Source organism: Hyla sarda, chromosome 6 (genome assembly GCF_029499605.1).
Source record: "Hyla sarda isolate aHylSar1 chromosome 6, aHylSar1.hap1, whole genome shotgun sequence".
NCBI classification, from domain to species: Eukaryota; Metazoa; Chordata; class Amphibia; order Anura; family Hylidae; genus Hyla; species Hyla sarda.
This window is the reverse complement of record NC_079194.1, coordinates 302,038,757-302,062,800: the sequence shown is the minus strand read 5'-3', so window position 1 is coordinate 302,062,800 and position 24,044 is coordinate 302,038,757. Positions and strand designations below refer to the sequence as shown.

The window sequence follows — 24,044 nt, the reverse complement described above, 5'->3', positions numbered from 1 at the left end:
CAGAGGCTTATTATCTGTTGGGAGACTACAAATCCCAGCATGCTGCTCCGATACCGGGCGCCCGGGACCTTGTCTGTAACATCCCATGAGCAGATCAGACCGGACACAGACCAGTCAGATGTATTCCACATCAAATAGACACTACTGGTCTGTACCGTAGTCCTCAAATACTCTGTGCTGCTGGGGACCCATTCCCTTTTACTATATAACTCTATAACCTGATTAATTGTAATGTCCCAGTATAGGACATGGTCCTGTACTACCCTTAGGCCCTGTCAGGTTGAGACCCTCAGTGACCTGGGGGCTCCCCCCTGTTGTTTCCAGAATGTTGTGTATATCACTTTAATGCCTAGACAGTATCCTAATTTATAGGTAGTACAAAGGACCTGTAAGTCTGACACATGTTATGCAGTCACATGATTTGTTGTCACATGTCCTCCCAAAGAGCACCAGCTTAAAGGGGTACTCTAGTGGAAAACCTTTTTTTTTTTTTTTTTTTTTTTTTTTTTTTTAAATCAACTGGTGCCAGAAAGTTAAACAGATTTGTAAATTACTTCTATTAAAAAATCGTAATCCTTTTCTCTTTGTAACACAGTGTTCTCTGCTGACATCACGAGCACAGTGCTCTCTGCTGACATCTCTGTCCAGAGTAGGAGAAAATCCCCATAGCAAACATATGCTGCTCTGGACAGTTCCTAAAATGGACAGAGATGTCAGCAGAGAGCACTGTGCTCGTGATGTCAGCAGAGAACACTGTGTTACAAAAAGAAAATAATTTCCTATGCAGTATTCAGCAGCTAATAAGTACTGGAAGGATTAAGATGTTTTAATAGAAGTAATTTACAAATCTGTTTAACTTTCTGGCACCAGTTGATTTAAAAAAAAAATAAAAAATAAGTTTTCCACCGGAGTACCCCTTTAACGACGCAGGACGTATATTTACGTCCTGCGCCGGCTCCCGCGATATGATCACATCGCGTCAGTCCCGGCGCTCATCAACGGCCGGGACCCGCGGCTAATACCACACATCGCCGATCACGGCGATGTGCGGTATTAACCCTTTAGAAGTGGCGGTCAAAGCTAACCACCGCTTCTAAAGCGAAAGTGAAAGTATCCCGGCTAGTCAGTCGGGCTGTTCGGGACCGCCGCGGTGAAATTTCACCGCGGCGTCCCGAACAGCTTGCAGGACACCGGGAGGGCCCTTACCTGCCTCCTCGGTGTCCGATCGGCGAATGACTGCTCCGTGCCTGAGATCCAGGCAGGAGCAGTCAAGCGCCGATAACGCTGATCACAGGCGTGTTAATACAGGCCAGTGATCAGCATGAGAGATCAGTGTGTGCAGTGTTATAGGTCCCTATGGGATAACAATGATCAGTGTGTGCAGTGTTATAGGTCCCTATGGGACCTATAACACTGCAAAAAAAAAGTTAAAAAAAAGGTGTTAATAAAGGTCATTTAACCCCTTCCCTAATAAAAGTTTGAATCACCCCCCTTTTCCCATAAAAAAAATAACAGTGTAAATAAAAATAAACATATGTGGTATCGCCGCGTGCGTAAATGTCCCAACTATAAAAATATATCATTAATTAAGTCGTACGGTCAATGGCGTACGCGCAAAAAAATTCAAAAGTCCAAAAAAGCGTATTTTTGTCACTTTTTATACCATTAAAAAATGAATAAAAAGTGATCAAAAAGTCCGATCAAAACAAAAATCATACCGATAAAAACTTCAGATCACGGCGCAAAAAATGAGTCCTCATACCGCCACGTACGTGGAAAAATAAAAAAGTTATAGGGGTCAGAAGATGACATTTTTAAACGTATACATTTTCCTGCATGTAGTTATGATTTTTTCCAGAAGTACGACAAAATCAAACCTATATAAGTAGGGGATCATTGTAACCGTATGGACCTACAGAATAATGATAAGGTGTCATTTTTATCGAAATATGTACTGCGTAGAAACGGAAGCCCCCAAAAGTTACAAAATTGCGTTTTTTCTTCGATTTTGTCGCACAATGATTTTTTTTTCCGTTTCGGCATGAATTTTTGGGTAAAATTACTAATGTCACTGCAAAGTAGAATTGGTGATGCAAAAAAATAAGCCATAATATGGATTTTTAGGTGGAAAATTGAAAGGGTTATGATTTTTAAAAACAAAAGTACAAAAACGGAACAACCCTGAGTCCTTAAGGGGTTAACCTATGACCCGCAGCTTGACCAATGGGCTTTAGTCCAGCCCCCCACTATATAAAGGGGCGGCCATTACAATTCACTCTCTCAGCTCTTATGCTACCTGACTGAGCACAGCAACAACTCAGTGCAAGTGATCAGCATCTGGAAGACCCCAAAAGCTACAGTCATTCCAGTAAGTCTCAAGTCTATGTCTACAGTCACTGAAACTAGTCCAGTCCTGTATATAGTCAAGTCAAGTCCAATCTCCAGTCAAGTTAATTACAAGTATATTGGTCCAGAAAGCTGCGAGGTCCTGGCCACCTCTCTGGCCTTAGCTGTGAAGATAATTCCATCTGTCCTATACTCAGTAAAGCCTCCGTTAACCCATTACTGGTTGTGGACTCTCATTTCACTACTAGCAACTGGGATAGCGGAGGAACCGGGCGTGTGGTGTTCTGAACCCTAAAACCACACTGGCGTCACGAACACTAGGGGTTAACAACATACTGCCCCGGGGGTTAATACCATCTGACCGCACCACCTACACCGCTACACCCGTGGTCCCGCCATACACCGGTGGGTCACGACATAATATATATTGTGATCTGCTTGTTGACTCCTCTCCTGAATTACTCTGTGCTGCTGGGGACCTCATCCCTTTAAAGGGGTACTCCGGTGAAAAACAATTTATTTATTTATTATTTTTTTTTAATCAACTGGTGCTAGAACTTTAAACAGATTTGTAAATTACTTCTATTTAAAAATCTTAATCCTTCCAGTACTTATCAGCTGCAGTATGCTCCACATGAAGTTCTTCTCTTTTAGAATTTCTTTGCAGTCTGAGCACAGTGCTCTCTGCTGACACCTCTGCCCGTGTCAGGGACTGTCCAAAGCAGGAGAGGTTTGCTATGGGGATTTGCTCCTACTTTCACTGGAGTACCCCTTTAATACGCAAGCCTCCAACATGATCTGTTCACTCCTCTCCTGAAATACTCTGTGCTGCTGGGGGATTCTGTCCTTTCCACTATCTGTGTCTCCAGGTGTTGCAAAACTACAACTCCCAGACACCCGAAGGCTGTCTAGGAGTTGTAGTTTTGCAACAGCTGGAGGCACCCTGGTTGGGAAACCCTGCCCCATCTAATGTTTAGTCTATGTGCTCCCAAAAGAGCAGAACATTCCTCTCCTGAAATACTCTGCTCCTTCCGCCATGTACCTCTTACTATATGACCGCTCACTCCGCCCCTGAAATACTCTGCACTGCTGTGACCCTGCTCCTTCCGCCATGTACCTCTAAGTCTATGACCGCTCACTCCTGTCCTGAAATACTCCGCACTGCTGTGACCCTGCTCCTTCCGCCATGTACCTCACTCCTGTCCTGAAATACTCTGCGCTGCCGAGACCCTGCTCCTTCCGCCATTTACCTCTTAGTCTATTACTGCTCACTCCGCTCCTGAAATACTCTGCGCTGCTGTGACTCTGCTCCTTCCGCCATGTACCTCTTAGTCTATGACCGCTCACTCCCCTCCTGAAATACTCTGCACTGCTGTGACCCTGCTCTTCCCGCAATGTACCTTACTCCCCTCCTGAAATACTCTGTGCTGCTGGGACCCTGCTCCTTCCACCATGTACCTCTTAGTCTGTGACCGCTCACTCCTGTCCTGAAATACTCTGCGCTGCCGGGACCCTGCTCCTTCCGCCATGAACCTCTTAGTCTATGACCACTCACTCTGCTCCTGAAATACTCTGTGCTGCTGTGACCCTGCTCCTCCCACCATGTACCTCTTAGTCTATGACCGCTCCTGAAATACTCTGTGCTGCTGTGACCCTGCTCCTTCCGCCATGTACCTCACTCCGCTCCTGAAATACTCTGTGCTGCAGTGACCCTGCTCCTTCCGCCATGCACCTCACTCTGCTCCTGAAATCCTCTGTGCTGCTGGGACCCTGCTCCTTCTGCCGTGTACCTCACTCTGCTCCTGAAATACTCTGTGCTGCAGTGACCCTGCTCCTTCCGCCATGTACCTCACTCTGCTCCTGAAATACTCTGTGCTGCAGTGACCCTGCTCCTCCCGCCATGTACCTCACTCCGCTCCTGAAATACTCTGCGCTGCTGTGACCCTGCTCCTCCCGCCATGTACCTCTTAGTCTATGACCGCTCCTGAAATACTCTGCGCTGCTGTGACCCTGCTCCTTCCGCCATGTACCTCACTCCGCTCCTGAAATACTCTGTGCTGCTGGGACCCTGCTCCTCCCACCATGTACCTCACTCTGCTCCTGAAATCCTCTGTGCTGCTGTTTCCCCTATGTGATCCCTCTGTTCACCTCCTTATACCATGGCAGGTCTACTGTACCCCCGGGGACTCCCTACATCACTGTCCGCACCCTCTTATCCAGCTGCATTACAAGGTCAGGTTTTATTAGACGAGTGTAACCATATTAGACCCAACGTGTTTCAGCCAATTTATCCCTGACTATTCGTGAACCGTTGCACATGCGGTCCTCCCGGTACAGGCGGCATATGGTGCGCTGTCTGTGTGCAGATGTCTGGGTTGAATGAGGTCAGCGCTCCGGCATCGTACCCACAGTCATTACCCGCAACGTTCCCTCAATTCTCAGCGCGTTCAATTACCATCATCTCCAGTATTCACTGCCATAATGATGGCGAAGGTATTACTTGTCATTACGCCGGCTGCCGCGGCGACAGGTGCAGAGTCCCCATCCCCCACGGCTAATAACCGGCAAAATATTAACACTCGTTACAATAAAAAGGCACAAAAAGCTGATAAAACCTCCGTACGCCCGGACCTGCAACGAGGAATGGTATCCTGAAATTTACGGCGTTTGGAGAGTACAGCGCCGTGGCGGTTCGGGGTTCTGTTGTTTTCATGTTGTAGTGATGGGACGCGGGTATAAAACGCGTCTCGTAATTTATTTATGGAGCTAAATTACTGGGCGAGAAGAAGGAGCTGTAAATTATAAGGGTGATTACGAATGACTCGCTCATTGATTCCTGACTGCTGAGCGCTCAATCATTATTAATACCGCCACCGCTCCTCCCCGCGAATGTTGGCAGTCACTCACCCCGTCTCCTGTGAAATAATAAACTGCGTGCAGGGCCTGTGCCGATACACTGTTACAAGTTACAGCGCGTGCCAGCCAAATCCAGCGTGTCTGGAGCAAACAGAGTTACAATAAGGAGCGCTACTTTATGCTCCATGGTCTTAAAAGAGCAAATCTGATACAATGTGTACAAGGCCTGGGGGGCGGAGCATGAAACAGGAATTCTCTCTGAAGGGGCGGAGCATGAAACAGGAATTCTCTCTGAAGGGGCGGAGCATGAAACAGGAATTCTCTCTGAAGGGGCGGAGCATGAAACAGGAATTCTCTCTGAAGGGGCGGAGCATGAAACAGGAATTCTCTCTGAAGGGGCGGAGCATGAAACAGGAATTTTCTCTGCAGGCGCGGAGCATGAAACAGGAATTTTCTCTGAAGCGGCGGAGCATGAAACTGGAATCCTCGCTGAAGGGGCGGAGCATGAAACTGGAATTCTCGCTGAAGGGGCGGAGCATGAAACTGGAATTCTCAATGAAGGGGCGGAGCATGAAACTGGAATTCTCACTGAAGGGGCGGAGCATGAAACTGGGATTCTCGCTGAAGGGGCGGAGCATGAAACAGGAATTCTCTCTGAAGGGGGGAGCATGAAACAGGAATTCTCTCTGAAGGGGCGGGGCATGAAACTAGAATTCTCGCTGAAGGGGCGGGGCATGAAACAGGAATCTTCTCTGAAGGGGCGCAGCATGACATAGGGAATTTTTTGGTACGGGCGTAGCATTACGCAGGGGCAGGGCTTATCACTGAATCTTTAAGCAGGGGCGGGACATGACACGGTACTATTCCATATACAGGGGCAGAGCATGATGCAGTGAATCTTTAGGAAAGGGAGGAGCATAGGACAGGGAGTCATTATGCCTGGGTGGAGCATAGCACAGGGAATCTCATGCTCCTTGGGGGAGGGACCACTCAACCATGATTCACAACTGGTCAGGTCTGAATTAAAGCCATTTTGACATTTCCCCTTAGTGGTGCACTTCCCTTTGTTGCCAAGGTTTACATATTAATGACTGTGTGTTGGGTTATTTTGAGGGGACCCAACATTAACCCCTGTTATACCGGCTGTGAGATACGTTATGACCCATATGGAGAGACGCCCTTTCCAACAATGATCCATAGGTCTCCATTGAGCTTATTACTGTTTATACATGTAATGTCTGATATAAACTGAGTATTTATTTTTATCTCTTATCCATCCCCCCCCCCCCCCACACCGCCGTCTCTCTCGTTCACACAGCTGTGTTGTCTGCTCCAAAATAGAAAGCTGCATATTAAACTAATCTGTAAAGTGTCACTTCATAAATGATTTCAGGTTGGAGATTTGCTTCTTCTGAAACAGACGCCCCAAAGTAATGTGCAGAAAACGCTGCTGCAGGTGTCGGGCGCCAATATAGTCGGCATTTGCATATCCCGTATAATTCTGCGGATGATTACACAGCTATGGGAAGTCAGGTGCAAACTTTACCGAAACTTCATCTGGAAGGGGAGACTCAGGTCCATGAGGAGGATCTGGAGTAAGTTCCGCCATCTTGGCTCATTCAGGGGTTCGCTTGATGTCAGGGCCCTGGAGAAGGAGGATTTATCATAAGGAAGATGGGCCCCAGATCCAGTGGGTTCCATCAATGACCCAAGGAAAGGTCATTGATGGATGAGGTGTAGTCACACCGTGTCGGGAAAAGGACACACCGTGCCGGGATACGATGGAGCCATGAAGGCCGTGTCAGGGTGTGCCGGAGCAATTAAGACCGTGCCGGGGTACGCTAGAGCCATGAAGACCGTGCCGGGGTATGCTGGAGCCATGAAGACCATGCTGGGATACGCCGGAACCATGAAGACCGTGCTGAGATATGCCGGAGCCATGAAGACCGTGCTGGGGTACACCGGAGCCATGAAGACTGCCGGGGTATGCTGGAGCCATGAAGACCGTGCGGGGGTACATCGGAGCCATGAAGACCGTGTTGGGGTATGCCGGAGCCATGAACACCGTGCTGGGGTACGCCGGAGCCATGAACACCGTGCTGGGGTACGCCGAAGCCATGAAGACCGTGCTGGGGTACGCCGGAGCCATGAAGACTGTGCCGGGATACGCCGGAGCCACAAAAATACACGTCCATCAATGGACTCTACGCAGAAATTACTACGAGCAATTTGGACAAAGCCTAGTGCAGCAGAGGAAAGAGAATGAGTGATCTCGGGTCTACAATCCTCAAAGCCCAAGATGCCTGGAAGAGCCCGAATGACTTCACATCCAGGAGACTCGTCAATAAGATGACAGCAGAACAAGCCAGTGTGTCACCGGACGAGTGTGTCACCGGACGAGTGTGTCACCGGACGAGTGTGTCACCAGACGAGTGTGTCACCAGACGAGTGTGTCAGCGGACGAGTGTGTCAGCGGACGAGTGTGTCAGCGGACGAGTGTGTCACCAGACGACTGGATTACAGGGGCGACGACGCTGTTCGGGTGCGGTATACTACCCACTGAGTGATTCCTGATTTCATAGACATAACTAGAATCAATAATTGTCCTACATAGTGATAACAGTTCTATATGGTGAAAAATCTCTTCCCGTTTTATGTATACAGCTCATATGCAGAGCTCTCCATCCCCATGGTTGTAGCTTGTCTAGACTGGATACAATTGTATCACTTCTCAGCTGAGAGCAGGACGAGCTATATACAATGTATCAGTCTGGGGTCCAGGGTGTTTAGCTCACAGAGCATTGTCTAGACTGGATACAATTGTATCACTTCTCAGCTGAGAGCAGGACTAGATATATACAATGTATCAGTCTGGAGTCCAGGATGTTTAGATCACAGAGCATTGTCTATACTGGATACAATTGTATCACTTCTCAGCTGAGAGAAGGACTAGCTATGTACAATGTATCAGTCTGGAGTCCAGTATATTTAGCTCACAGAGCATTGTCTAGACTGGATACAATTGTATCACTTCTCAGCTGAGAGCAGGACAAGCTATATACAATGTATCAGTCTGGAGTCCAGGATGTTTAGCTCACAGAGCAGTGTCTAGACTGGATACAATTGTATCACTTCTCAGCTGAGAGCAGGACTAGCTATGTACAAGGTATCAGTCTGGAGTCCAGGATGTTGAGCTCACAGAGCATTGTCTAGATTGGATACAATTTAATAAAGAAACATTTTCTCACCTTGCAGGAACATACAGAACACCTGTCTTCTTTCAGGGTCCAGACTTGGCCGTTACGTTTCAGCCCCCCTTCATGAGGACAGTCCCCCGTACAAGACGGTCCAGAGGGGCACAGACAGTCAAAGCCGCCTTCTAGGTTGACACAAGCCGAGTCGTTCCAGCACGTGTGGGTCCTTAGGGCGCATTCATCGATATCTGCAAAGACAAATAGAGTTTCGATCAATTACGTCAAAGTATTTTCCAGATTTTTGAGCCCCCCCCCCCCCTGCTGAGCAGTGTATTGTGGGAGGTCAGATAAAAGCTCCACATTACAGCTATAAGTTAAAGGGGTACTCCGCTGCTAGACATGTTATCCCCATCCAAAGGATACGGGATAACCTGTCTGATCACGGGGGTCCCCAGCGGCCAGCACCACCCCTGTCCTCAGGTTGTGTGTGGTACTACAGCTCCATTTACTTCAATGGAACTGACCTGCAGCACCACACATGATCTGAGGACCGGAGTGGCGCTATTTCTGCAAAAAAAACAAAAACGAATCCTGTTATTTCATTGCACCATCTTTGATTTTGGAATATCCTTACTATATAATCCCCTATAATACCACTGTAGAGTACACATATAATATCACCATAGTATTTTCTATAATATCAACATATTGTACCCATATAATACCACCCATTTATTACTGCAAAGTGCCTCTATACCACCACATAATGCCCATAAATCCCTATAACATTATATAGTATCCATATAATACCACTACATATTTCCCGTATATCACCATATGGTGCACCTACAATACCACCATATAGTTCCCATAGCTCACATATCACCATAGACCCCCCCTATAATATCATACAGTACCCAAATAACTCCACCACATCGTGCCCAGATATCACCATACAGGGCCCCTAATATGCCACTACATAGTGCTCATATGGGACCACCACATTGTACTGTAATACCCCAATATCATAGTGCCCCTGCAATACCAATATATAATGCCCATATAATACCACCACATAGTACCCAGAAAATACCATTACATAGTGCCAATATAATTCCACCCCATCGTGCCCAGATATCACCATACAGGGCCCCTATATTTCCACCGCATTGTGTAATGCTCCAACAACACCAACATATAGTGCCCATGTAAAACCTCTATATAATGCCCATATATTCCCACCACATAGTGGTATAGTGCAGTGGTCTCCACTACAACTCCCAGCATGCCTAGTTCCTATTAAAGAGATTATACAGGATGGATTACAAATAAAAAAAAAAAACTAGATGATATCCTTTAAAAACAGCGCCACCCCTGTCCTCAGGTTGTGCGTGGTATTGCAGCTCAGTTCCATTGAAGTGAATGGAGCCGCGTTGTAATACCGCACACAACCTGATGACAGGGGTGGCGCTGTTTTGGGAATAAATCAGCTGTTTGTAATAATCCAGATTAATCCGCAGTGCACTGTAACGCCTCTCCTCAGGTCGCCGTGGTTTACGCAGTTTAAGTTTAAAACTTCCGGTCATCCACAGATCAAGTTGTCAGCCGGAGAGAACGGCGGCGACGCTGCAGACCTATTTGTAAAACCCCCATAAGTCACTTTTTTTTTTAAGAAGCTCTAACAAATAATATTGCGCCGTAATCCGTACAAGCGCGGCGAGGTTTCTTTCCTCCCACAATACACAGCAATTGCTTTTTTAAATGTAAAGTTTGCATTGTACAGATTTACCGTGTGGGCGGCACAATTGTCGCGCAGATTGAAGAACAGGAGGAGGGGGTAGAGGTAACGGCGATCAGTCTAAGAAGGAGAAACACCGAGAGAAACGGTCCATGCTATGGTGAATCTAGGGCTGCTGGGACTTGTAGTTCCACAGTCTGAAAACAGACTCAGTGGGGGGATACGTTTAAAATGTATCGTAACACGATCACGAGAGGGACTGGAAGTCCTATAGCAGTGTTTCCCAAACAGGGTACCCCCAGCTGTTGCAAAACTACAACTCCCAGCATGCCCGGAGAGCCTTTGCTGGGAGTTGTAGTTTTGCAACAGCTGGAGGCACCCTGGTTGGGAAACATTGCTATAGGACTTCAGGTACATCTCATGACCGTGTTACTCTTGGGCTTTAGGAGAGTATTAAAGGTCCAGCTGCCGGACCAACGTCATGGTAAAGAATGATTTAACTGTCCAGCAGGCAGGTGAAGAGAATAGTTAGTGCGGGGGGCTAGGGGATTTATTGTAGGCTCGGAGAAGAGTAAGAATCCGGTGAGGAGAGCAGGAAGAACAAGAAGCCTATCATTGCTGTGGTTTCAGGAGACTGGAAAAGCTGGGTGACATGCAGTATGATTTAATTGTACAGCAGGCAGGTGCAGAGAATAGTTAGTGTGGGGGCTAGGGGATTTATTGCAGGCTCGGAGAAGAGTAAGAATTCAGTGGGGAGTGCAGGGAGAACAAGAATCTTATCACTCTTGAGGCTTCAGGACACTGGAAAAGCTTGGTGGCAAACAGTATGATTTAACTGTACAGCAGGCAGGTAAAGAGAATAGTTGGTGTGGGGGCTAGGGGATTTATTGCAGGCTCGGAGAAGAGTAAGAATTCAGTGGGGAGTGCAGGGAGAACAAGAATCTTATCACTGTTGGGGCTTCAGACTACTGGAAAAGCTTGGTGGCAAACAGAATGATTTAACTGTATAGCAGGCAGGTAAAGAGAATAGTTAGTGCAGGGGCTAGGGGATTTATTGCAGGCTCGGAGAAGAGTAAGAATTCGGGGAGGAGTGCAGGAAGAACAAGAAGCCTATCATTGCTGTGGCTTCAGGAGACTGGAAAAGCTGGGTGGCACGCAGTATGATTTAACTGTACAGCAGGCAGGTGCAGAGAATTGTGTGGGCAAGGTGATTTATTGCACGCTCGTAGAAGAATTAGAGTTCGGTGAAAAGTGCAGGGAGAACAAGAATCTTATCACTGTTGGGGCTTCAGGAGACCAGAAAAGCTAGGTGGCATGCAGTATGCGTGCCACCCAGCTTTTCCAGTCTCCTGAAGATTGTTGCTTTTCCACTTTCACAAGGTCTAGGTGTCAGGTTGCTGCAGTAAAGCTCTGTGCACAATAGAAAGTCCACAAAAGAGAATGCAGATTGCGAAAGGGAAAGCGGTGAAATGGCAGGGTCACTTCTCGACTGTATCAACTGAGCAATCCCAGGAACGAATTGTTCCTACAGATTTGCCAACAAGAAACCCTCAAACGTATCAATAAATCGCTACTTGGCGAAATGCCATATTGTCTGGATGGCGCCTCTCCTCTTTACAGTACGACACCCTGTTATTAAGAATCTTACGGATCTGAGAATTGCGCCGAGCGTAAGGACCGTCCACCATCTCTCCTTTCGATTCGCTCTACCGGAGTGAGACGTTCGGCGGCTGATACCAATTTTACAGATAATATTCGTTACGGGCAGAAAATCAATGGTACATTAAGGATGGGGGAGGGGCACGCGTTACGGCCTTAATTGGATCATCCCTCAGCCCTGTATGCGATGCGTCTGTTCGGCGGCGATCTCCGGCCGCGCTCAATCAGACCACGGGCGGTTAAACCGGCAAATATTCTAAAAAAACTAAAAAAAATGAAATTGATTCTCACTTCTACCTGGAAGAATAAATGAACGCGTCGGCTTTGTTGTACAGGAGCGAACCGGGAATAATTGGACAATAAGATGTAAACACGATTTAGGAAAGCGGATTAGGGGGCGCTGTGCGGGCCGGGGCTTTACACGTGACCCCGGGGGGCGCCCGCCTGCAGATGCCCTGTAATTGCTTTACTTATGACAGTAAAATCTAATTCGTCTTCCTTGCAATTTAGCAGATTTATAGAAAGCCAGATGTTGGCAATTATGGATGGCGGTATTACTCATATTCTCCGTAACACAGACTTGTTTGCACTGAACAAAGCCAACTTAATCTATTATACATTTCTCCGGGGAGGCGAGGTGCGAACAACGGCAACTTATTAGCAGATTGCCAGCTATGCGCCCCGCGGAAAGACCGCCACGGGCAGAGAGGAAACAACACGTCAACAGAGCACAGGGTGGGGCGTGTCTGTACTGTATATAGGGGTATAAAATATGGGGGATGTGAGGGCGTGTCTGTACTGTATATAGGGGTATACAATATGGGTGATGTGAGGGCGTCTGTACTGTATATAGGGGTATACAATATGGGTGATGTGAGGGCGTGTCTGTACTGTATATAGGGGTATAAAATATGGGGGATGTGAGGGCGTGTCTGTACTGTATATAGGGGTATACAATATGGGTGATGTGAGGGCGTGTCTGTACTGTATATAGGGGTATACAATATGGAGGATGTGAGGGCGTGTCTGTACTGTATATAGGGGTATACAATATGGGGGACTTGTGGGATGTGTCTGTACTGTATATAGGGGTATACAATATGGGGGATGTGAGGGCGTGTCTGTACTGTATATAGGGGTATACAATATGGAGGATGTGAGGGCGTGTCTGTACTGTATATAGGGGTATACAATATGGGTGATGTGAGGGCGTCTGTACTGTATATAGGGGTATACAATATGGGTGATGTGAGGGCGTGTCTGTACTGTATATAGCGGTATACAATATGGAGGATGTGAGGGCGTGTCTGTACTGTATATAGGGGTATACAATATGGGGGATGTGAGGGCGTGTCTGTACTGTATATAGGGGTATACAATATGGGGGACATGAGGGTGTGTCTGTACTGTATATAGGGGTATACAATATGAAGGATGTGAGGGCGTGTCTGTACTGTATATAAGGGTATACAATATGGAGGACATGTGGGGTGTGTCTGTACTGTATATAGCGGTATACAATATGGAGGACATGTGGGGCGTGTCTATACTGTATATAGGGGTATACAATATAGAGGACATGCAGATGTGTCTGTACTGTATATAGGGGTATACAATATAGAGGACATGCAGATGTGTCTGTACTGTATAGGGGTATACAATATGGAGGATGTGAGGGTGTGTCTGTACTGTATATAGGGGTATACAATATGGGGGACATGTGGGGCGTGTCTGTACTGTATATAGGGGTATACAATATGGGGGACATGTGGGGCGTGTCTGTACTGTATATAGGGGTATACAATATGAAGGATGTGAGGGCGTGTCTGTACTGTATATAGGGGTATACAATATGGAGGATGTGAGGGCTTGTCTGTACTGTATATAGGGGTATACAATATGGAGGATGTGAGGGCGTGTCTGTACTGTATATAGGGGTATACAATATGGGGGATGTGAGGGCGTGTCTGTACTGTATATAGGGGTATACAATATGAAGGATGTGAGGGCGTGTCTGTACTGTATATAGGGGTATACAATATGGGGGACATGTGGGGCGTGTCTGTACTGTATATAGGGGTATACAATATGGGAGACATGAGGGTGTGTCTGTACTGTATATAGGGGTATACAATATGGAGGATGTGAGGGCGTGTCTGTACTGTATATGGGGTATACAATATGGAGGATGTGAGGGCGTGTCTGTACTGTATATAGGGGTATACAATATGGAGGATGTGAGGGCGTGTCTGTACTGTATATAGGGGTATACAATATGGGGGATGTGAGGGCATGTCTGTACTGTATATAGGGGTATACGATATGGAGGACTTGTGGGGTGTGTCTGTACTGTATATAGGGGTATACAATATGGGTGGTATCATGGGCGTGTCTATACTGTATATAGCGGTATACAATATGGAGGACATGTGGGGCGTGTTTGTACTGTATATAGGGGTATACAATATGGGGGGTGTGAGGGCGTGTCTGTACTGTATATAGGGGTATACAATATGGGGGACATGAGGGTGTGTCTGTACTGTATATAGGGGTATACAATATGAAGGATGTGAGGGCGTGTCTGTACTGTAGATAGCGGTATACAATATGGAGGACATGTGGGGCGTGTCTATACTGTATATAGGGGTATACAATATGGGGGACATGAGGGTGTGTCTGTACTGTATATAGGGGTATACAATATAGAGGACATGCAGATGTCTGTACTGTATATAGGGGTATACAATATGGAGGATGTGAGGGCGTGTCTGTACTGTATATAGGGGTATACAATATGGAGGACATGTGGGGTGTGTCTGTACTGCATATAGCGGTATACAATATGGAGGACATGTGGGGCGTGTCTATACTGTATATAGGGGTATACAATATGGGGGACATGAGGGTGTGTCTGTACTGTATATAGGGGTATACAATATAGAGGACATGCAGATGTGTCTGTACTGTATATAGGGGTATACAATATGGAGGATGTGAGGGCGTGTCTGTACTGTATATTGGGGTATACAATATGGGGGACATGTGGGGCGTGTCTATACTGTATATAGGGGTATACAATATGGGGGACATGAGGGTGTGTCTGTACTGTATATAGGGGTATACAATATAGAGGACATGCAGATGTGTCTGTACTGTATATAGGGGTATACAATATGGAGGATGTGAGGGCGTGTCTGTACTGTATATAGGGGTATACAATATGGAGGATGTGAGGGCGTGTCTGTACTGTATATAGGGGTATACAATATGAAGGATGTGAGGGCGTGTCTGTACTGTATATAGGGGTATACAATATGGAGGATGTGAGGGCGTGTCTGTACTGTATATAGGGGTATACAATATGAAGGATGTGAGGGCATGTCTGTACTGTATATAGGGGTATACAATATGGAGGATGTGAGGGCGTGTCTGTACTGTATATAGGGGTATACAATATGAAGGATGTGAGGGCGTGTCTGTACTGTATATAGGGGTATACAATATGGAGGATGTGAGGGCGTGTCTGTACTGTATATAGGGGTATACAATATAGAGGACATGCGGATGTGTCTGTACTGTATATAGGGGTATACAATATGGGGGACATCATGGGCGTGTCTGTACTGTGTATAGGGGTATACAATCCAGAGAACGCTAGGTGTGTCTATAGTGTATGAGGATATACAATGTGGGGGACATGGGGAGTGTCTATAGTGGTATACAATATGGAGGACCTCATGGGCGTGTCTATAGTGTATATAGGGGTATACAATCCAGAGAGCGCTGGGAGTGTCTATAGTGTATAAGGATATACAATGTGGGGGACATGGGGCATGTCTGTACTGTATATAGTGGGATACAATATGGAGGACCTCTTGGGCGTGTCTGTACTGTATATAGGGGTATACAATATGGGGGACATCATGGGCATGTCTGTACTGCATATAGGGGTATACAATCCAGAGAGCGCTGGGTGTGTCTATAGTGTATAAGGATATACAATGTGGGGGACATGGGGCGTGTATATAGGGGTATACAATATGGAGGACCTCATGGGCGTGTCTGTACTGTATATAGTGGTATACAATATGGAGAACCTCATGGGCGTGTCTATAGTGTATATAGGGGTATACAATCCAGAGGACTTGGTGGGGAGTATACTATCCTGTATATAAGGAAATGTAATAATGGGTTAATAGGATACACAGAAGTCACATGTAACATCTTCTATGCTGTATCCGGCAGGTGAATCCTACTCAGCTATAATACTCCTGAATACTGGAGGGTAGAACAAGACAGAGAAGACGCTGCCAGGTACATTCGGTCCCCGCTGCCAGGTACGTTTGGTCCCCGCTGCCAGGTACGTTTGGTCCCCGCTGCCAGGTACGTTTGGTCCCCGCTGCCAGGTACGTTTGGTCCCCGCTGCCAGGTACGTTTGGTCCCCGCTGCCAGGTACGTTTGGTCCCCGCTGCCAGGTACGTTCTGTACCTACCACCAAATGATCAATAATAACAGAGAAGTCGTCTTCAGCAGAAATCGTCTTATCTGCTCCATGTATCCTCTGTAAGTCACCAAATCTATTATACTACAATATATACGAGTGCGATACTATCATCCCTATATACCACCAACCCTATATACCACCATCCCTATATACCACCATCCCTATATACCACCATCCCTATATACCGCCAGCCCTATATACCGCCAGCCCTATATACCATCATCCCTATATACCATCATCCCTATATACCATCATCCCTATATACCACCATCCCTATATACCACCATCCCTATATACCGCCATCCCTATATACCGCCAGCCCTATATACCGCCAGCCCTATATACCGCCAGCCCTATATACCGCCAGCCCTATATACCGCCAGCCCTATATACCGCCAGCCCTATATACCGCCAACCCTATATACCACCGGCCCTATATACCACCAGCCCTATATACCACCATCCCTATATACCACCAGCCCTATATACTACCAGCCCTATATACCACCATCCCTATATAACGCCAGCCCTATATACCGCCAGCCCTATAATAATGGTGATCAGTCTGCCTGGAATCACCATCCACCAATCGCAGGCGGGAGAAAATCTGCAAACAAGGACTTCATATATTGTCGGGATGTGATGGGCGGCGTTCACACTGAGCAGATGGAATCGGCTTCACATGGAACATTACAGGGAATGAAAAGGACATTGTATCCGATAAATAACCCCTCATCCTGACTCCATTATTAGGCGATATTTACATGTGACATTTTTCAGCTGCTTATTTCCTGCTGCCGAACCTAAGAATTTCTTTATTCCGACATATTCATAGTAAGTAGAATCTGCATCCACGCTGAGCGGTAACAACTACACCGCCAAACTGTATTTATAAAGATTAAAATGATCTTCACAAACTACTGTAATTCTGAGAAACATAAAGGGCAATGGTAAAAATATACTATAATATAATGTAATACTGCTCTATTTACAATAATATAACTACTATAATACTGCCTCCTATATACAAGAATATATCTACTATAATACTGCTCCTATATACAAGAATATAACTACTATAATACTGCCTCCTATATACAAGAATATAACTACTATAATACTGCTCCTATATACAAGAATATAACTACTATAATACTGCCTCCTATATACAAGAATATAACTACTATAATACTGCTCCTATATACAAGAATATAACTCCTATAATACTGCTACTATATACAAGAATATAACTACTATAATACTGCTCCTATATACAAGGATATAACTACTATAATACTGCTCCTATATACAAGAATATAACTACTATAATACTGCCCCTATATAAAAGAATATAACTACTATAATACTGTCTCCTATGTACAAGAATATAACTACTATAATACTGTCTCCTATGTACAAGAATATAACTACTATAATACTGTCTCCTATATACAAGAATATAACTACTATAATACTGCTCCCTATATACAAGAATATAACTACTATAATACTGCTCCTATATACAAGAATATAACTACTATAATACTGCCCCTATGTACAAGAATATAACTACTATAATACTGTCTACTATGTACAAGAATATAACTACTATAATACTGCTCCTATATACAAGAATACAACTACTATAATACTGCCTCTATATACAAGAATATAACTACTATAATACTGCCTCCTATATACAAGAATATAACTACTATAATACTGCCTCCTATATACAAGAATATAACTACTATAATACTGCTCCTATATACAAGAATACAACTACTATAATACTGCTCCTATATACAAGAATACAACTACTATAATACTGCTCCTATATACAAGAATATAACTACTATAATACTGCTCCTATATACAAGAATATAACTACTATAATACTGCTCCTATATACAAGAATACAACTACTATAATACTGCTCCTATATACAAGAATACAACTACTATAATACTGCTCCTATATACAAGAATACAACTACTATAATACTGCTCCTATATACAAGAATACAACTACTATAATACTGCTCCTATATACAAGAATACAACTACTATAATACTGCTCCTATATACAAGAATACAACTACTATAATACTGCTCCTATATACAAGAATACAACTACTATAATACTGCTCCTATATACAAGAATATAACTACTATAATACTGCTCCTATATACAAGAATACAACTACTATAATACTGCTCCTATATACAAGAATACAACTACTATAATACTGCTCCTATATACAAGAATACAACTACTATAATACTGCTCCTATATACAAGAATACAACTACTATAATACTGCTCCTATATACAAGAATACAACTACTATAATACTGTTCCTATATACAAGAATATAACTACTATAATATTGCTCCTATGTATATTAAAATATAAGAAGTTTACTGTTTCTGGTCTTTCATATAATCAATAATTTAGTATGTCCCTTTCTGGGATGGCTCGGAGCTGTATCACAGATGCGGCTGCGTTGCAGTGTGCTGGCGGGTACAGTATAGCGCGATCTCCTCGCAGTCACGCTGAAGACTGTACATGCAAATTGGCTAATTACTTATTCATTAAATGAAGATATCTCAATTGTAAAGATAATTACATTGAAGTTTCCTTTAATTGCGGTAGAATAATGTGCCGCGTCTCCTCTGATGTCTATTGTTCCCCTCTCATGGTACGGTATTCTCTAATAAAAAATACTTTAATAAGAATCACAGGGGGCACAAACATTACTTGACTGTCATTGAGTTTAACTACATAAAACACATTCCTACTTTACACTGTCGATGCACAATACCCACTTATTGGTTTAACAAATAATACCGCCACACCATGACCAGAAAGTACTTGCTGTACAACCTCCGTGTGCTCGTGACACCGGGAAGGAATTGTAGGTTTACTACCTGCTTGTACCTGCTCAGTCTGGGGCTGACCCTGAAGCCTTGAAAGGCCCAATGGCCCCTAAACCACATAAGGAGATAGCGGTATTATAGTGATCAATTGTGATTATAGGGCAAATCACTTTCCCTTCATGGGAATATTTCTCGAAAAAACGCCCTTTAAGGGGGCACTCTTTAGTTCCGAACGCTTTGTGCTTGCTGGGGGGGTCGGCCACGCCCTCTCGTGACGTCATGCCACGTCCCCTCAATGCAAGAAAGAAAAGGGGATCAAAAACAGATATCATTTAAAGCTGCGTTCACACGGCCGTCTAGACCCGTCGCGTTCTTCTCCTGTCAAAAATAAAAACGGACTTAAAAAAAACGAATGTTATCCATTTGTATCCGTTCTTGTTCAGTTAATAAACCAACGTAAATTTTTTTTTTGGGTTCTGAGCATGCTCAGAAGTAAAAACGGATCAAAAAACGGATTGAAAAAATAAAACGGATTGAAAAAACGGATGACATTAAAGGCTCATCCGTTTCCCATGGACTTCAATGTTAAATTTACTGAATCCATATTTTCTTACGTTTTTTTGACGGAAGAAAAAATACTGCATGTGCCGTTTTTCTGCCGTCAAAAAGACGGAAATGAGCGCATACGGGTGCAAACGGATGTAAAGGGATTGTAAAAAAAATCCCATTGACATAAATGGGATTTTTTTTTAAACCGTTTTTAATCCGTTTACAGCCTGCAAGAACGTTCCGTTCTTGCAGGCCGTAAACGGATTAAAAACAGTTTTAAAACGGTTAAAAAAACAATAATAAAATGGGGACAGACGGCCGTGTGAACGCACCCTGACATTGAAGTCTATGGGAAACGGATGAGCCTTTAATGCCAACCGTTTGCATCAGTTTTTTCAATCAGTTTTCAATCAGTTTTTTTCGATCCGTTTTTACTTCCGAGCATGCTCAGAACAAAAAAAATATTTTTTGTTTATTAACTGAACAATAACGGATCGATACGGATGTAAACGGATAACACCCATTTACTTAAGTTTGTTTGTCCGTTAAAAGAAAGGTCGGTGAACCTCAATAGCGGGACGGAAGAGAACGGTCGTGTGGACGCAGCCTAATCCCCAGTTTACTTGTCTTGTTCACATTATCATATCTACTGTTTGTCTAGTTTTGGTGTCGTTAATTTGTATCCCTGCTGTAATTCTGTTTTCTGACTGTGTGTCCCCGACTTGTACAGTTCTTGTTTATTGTTTTGACTATGATGCCCCTGCACCTTAGTCAGCAGAGGGATGGCGCCTGGTTGTGAGTCGCCATTTAAGGCAGTTGTGCAGGTAGGCAGGGAGAGGGGGTTCTTGGAGAGGCTCAGGTCACACTTTTTCCTGCCCTACGTGATGCACTTCTATAAGAGAATCTGTGTGCATCCAATATGGAGCCTATCCCATGCCTGCCACATCAGCCGACACAGGTAAGCACAAGGCATACACAGGAATCTCTGCGTTATTGTCTAATAGCCTGTGCTGCACTATATAAGCAAAAAGAGACATTCCTGGAGTGCTTCTTTAAAGAGGGGATCCTGAGGGGGGGGGGGGGGGGTGACTTTTGTAACAGGGTTAAAGGGGTACTCCACCACTAGACAAAGAATAGGGGATAAGATGTCTGATTGCGGGGGTTCCGCCGCTGGGGACCTGCACGATCTCGGCTGCAGCACCCCAGACATCCGGTGCACAGAGCGAACTTTGCTCCGTGCCAGATGACTGACGATGATGGGTGCCACGCCCCCTTCCATAGACTTGCATTGAGGGGGCGTGGCCATGACATCACGAGACTCCGGCGCTGCACCCGACGATCTAAATGATTGCCGGGTACAGGAGGGAGATTGCGGGACCCCCCGCAATCAAACATCTTATCCTTTGGATAGGGGATAAGATGTCTAGGGGCTGAGTACCCCTTTAAGTTCACTTTTGGCGCGATGACATTTTGGCGTCTCTTTCCTGCGGCACGTCCCCATCCTTCGCAGAGAGGAAACCTTCACGCTCAGATTATCAATCGTCACATTTTTCTACGGTTTCTAATTGCGATTTATATGGATCCCGCGGCCCTCGTATTCGCCCGTAAGTCAGCGGCAGGCGGAGGACTCCCAGCAGTCACTTTCTTTATTGTTCTTGGAGAACATAACTCACGATTGTTATCTGCGGCAGTAAATAATTAAAAAGGGAAATATATCCTCGAAAAAAAAGGGAAGAAATGACGGCGCTACAGGAACGTGACGGATCGTTTGATCCCGAGAGGTTTGTTTTTTCTTCCTCAGATAATGGTTTCCTTTTCATCTTTTTAAGACACCGTGGAAATCCACCGTAAATGACAAAACTGTGAGTGAGTCGTCGAATATGAAGCGCGAGTCCAATCCACTCCACAACGCGGTGTATACATGGTGGATTTAAAGGGCCCCTCCACCAAATAAATCACGGGCGCAGTTGATTCTCCAGAGGTTTTGCTCCCAACTGTAACAGGAATCCCCCCCCCCCCCAGTCAGCCATTGGGGAGGCTACAGAGAGTGGTCTCTGGGAACCCTCCCGCATTTACATATATACAGGTACTACCTTTATCCCCCTCCCAAATCATACTACCATAATCACATACTTATGTCTACTTAGAGGGGATCAGGATATATAGTAGTTGTACCCCTCCCCTCCAGCTCTATCTGTATACTGCTGCTATCTCTATGTGATCAGGATATATAGTAATTATACACCTCCCCTCCAGCTCTATCTGTATACTGCTGCTATCTCTATGGGATCAGGATATATAGTAGTTATACCCCTCCCCTCCAGCTCTATCTGTATACTGCTGCTATCTCTATGGGATCAGGATATATAGTAATTATACACCTCCCCTCCAGCTCTATATGTATACTGCTGCTATCTCTATGTGATCAGGATATATAGTAATTAAACACCACCCCTCAAGCTCTATCTGTATACTGCTGCTATCTCTATGTGATCAGGATATATAGTAATTATACACCTCCCCTCCAGCTACTGCTGCTATTTCTATGGGATCAGGATATATATAGTAGTTATACATCTCCTCTCCAGCTCTATCTGTATACTGCTGCTATCTCTATGTGATCAGGATATATAGTAATTATACACCACCCCTCAAGCTCTATCTGTATACTGCTGCTATCTCTATGTAATCAGGATATATAGTAATTATACATCTCCCCTCCAGCTCTATCTGTATACTGCTGCTAGCTCTATGGGATCAGCATATATAGTAGGTATACACCTCTTCTTCAGCTCTATCTGTATAATGCTGCTGCTATCTATATGGGATCAGGATATATAGTAGTTATACACCTCTTCTTCAGCTCTATCTGTATACTGCTGCTATCTCTATGGGATCAGGATATATAGTAGGTATACACCTCTTCTTCAGCTCTATCTGTATACTGCTGCTGCTATCAATATGGGATCAGGATATATAGTAGTTATACACCTCTTCTTCAGCTCTATCTGTATACTGCTGCTATCTCTATGGGATCAGGATATATAGTAGGTATACACCTCTTCTTCAGCTCTATCTGTATACTGCTGCTATCAATATGGGATCAGGATATATAGTAGTTCTACAACCCCCTCCAGCTCTATCTGTATACTGCTGCTACCCTCTCTATAGGATCAGGATGTATCAGTGGTTAAAGATATCCACTGAGGTATGTTGTTTGCTGCATTTTTATTTTTTACTGTGATTTCCCAAAAAGTAAAAAATTCAACACGTGACACCGCAAAATAGACTTCAAATCTCTATAAAACACTTCAAATCATGATTGAGTGAAATGCACTTTGAAAAAGAAAATGCATCAAAACTGCAGATAATTCGAACTGACATCAACCCACTTAGGAGTCTAATCAGTTCACCTGGGTGACCTCCAGCAGTCTCCACCAGGTGCAGTGATCAGATTCCACCCCCTCTTTCTGCAAAGCCAGAGGATTCATAGAAAATAATCAGTGATGTTATTACATTAAGTATGGCTGAAAACTAATGCCTGCCACATCGGCTAAAACAGGTAAGCGCAAGACATACACAAGAACCTCTACACTATTATTTTAACAAAAGCCTATGCTGCACTTAGACCGTGTTCTCATGTTGCAGTTTTACTGTCTTTTTGCAGCCATTTTTCCAAACGCATTTAAACCCCAATTTGCATAATTATGGGAAAATAGCGCCATTTGTTTATGCATTTACAGGATGAATATTTTATGATAATTATAATGACTTTATATATTTATATCATTTAGATTTAGAAGGGGTACTCTGTTGCTCCAGAGGCGGTGGTCGTGACGTTACAGCCATGCCCCCTTTATGTCACGCCCCCTCCATTTATGTCTATGGGAGGGGGCGTGTCGGCCGACACGCCCCCTCCCATAGACATAAATGAAGGGGGCGTGGAGTGACATCACAAGGGGGTGTGGCCACGACATCACTGCCACAGGAACCCCTGCTGCGGGAGATTGCGGGGGGGTCCCCGCGATCAGACGTCTTATCCCCTATCCTTTGCATAGGGGATAAGATGTCTAGCGGCGGAGTACCCCTTTAAGGGAAGATGAGAAGTTTCCCTGAAATTCAAAATTTTTTTAGAGTTCCCTTTTTCTGCGCTGCCCTGATATAAATTACACCGCCATTTAGTAAATATATTGCAAGAAACATTATAATAAGAAAGGAAATAAGAACAAAGTAAAATAATAATAGAAGAGGTAAAATTGAAAGACTCGGCGGCAGAGACGGAAGACGGAAAACATCATTAATATTCAGCCAGGACCCTGC

General features: G+C 44.7%; 1 protein-coding gene and 1 long non-coding RNA gene across 4 annotated transcripts in view; one reads left to right on the top strand and one right to left on the bottom strand.

Moving 5' to 3' along the window:
* LOC130277334 (uncharacterized) overlaps positions 1-16,136 on the top strand; it is a 134,832-nt gene extending 118,696 nt beyond the window's left edge. The window contains exon 3 of the long non-coding RNA XR_008845432.1: positions 16,039-16,136. This is a non-coding gene — a long non-coding RNA (uncharacterized LOC130277334). The remainder of the gene's footprint in view (positions 1-16,038) is intronic.
* The window catches only part of NELL1 (neural EGFL like 1), a gene marked incomplete in the record, with an annotated part of 690,696 nt that overhangs the window by 13,983 nt on the left and 652,669 nt on the right, over positions 1-24,044 (bottom strand). For all 3 annotated transcript variants that reach the window (XM_056527924.1, XM_056527922.1, XM_056527925.1), the window contains 1 exon segment: positions 8,451-8,644. In XM_056527924.1, the coding sequence (XP_056383899.1) occupies positions 8,451-8,644 (194 nt within the window).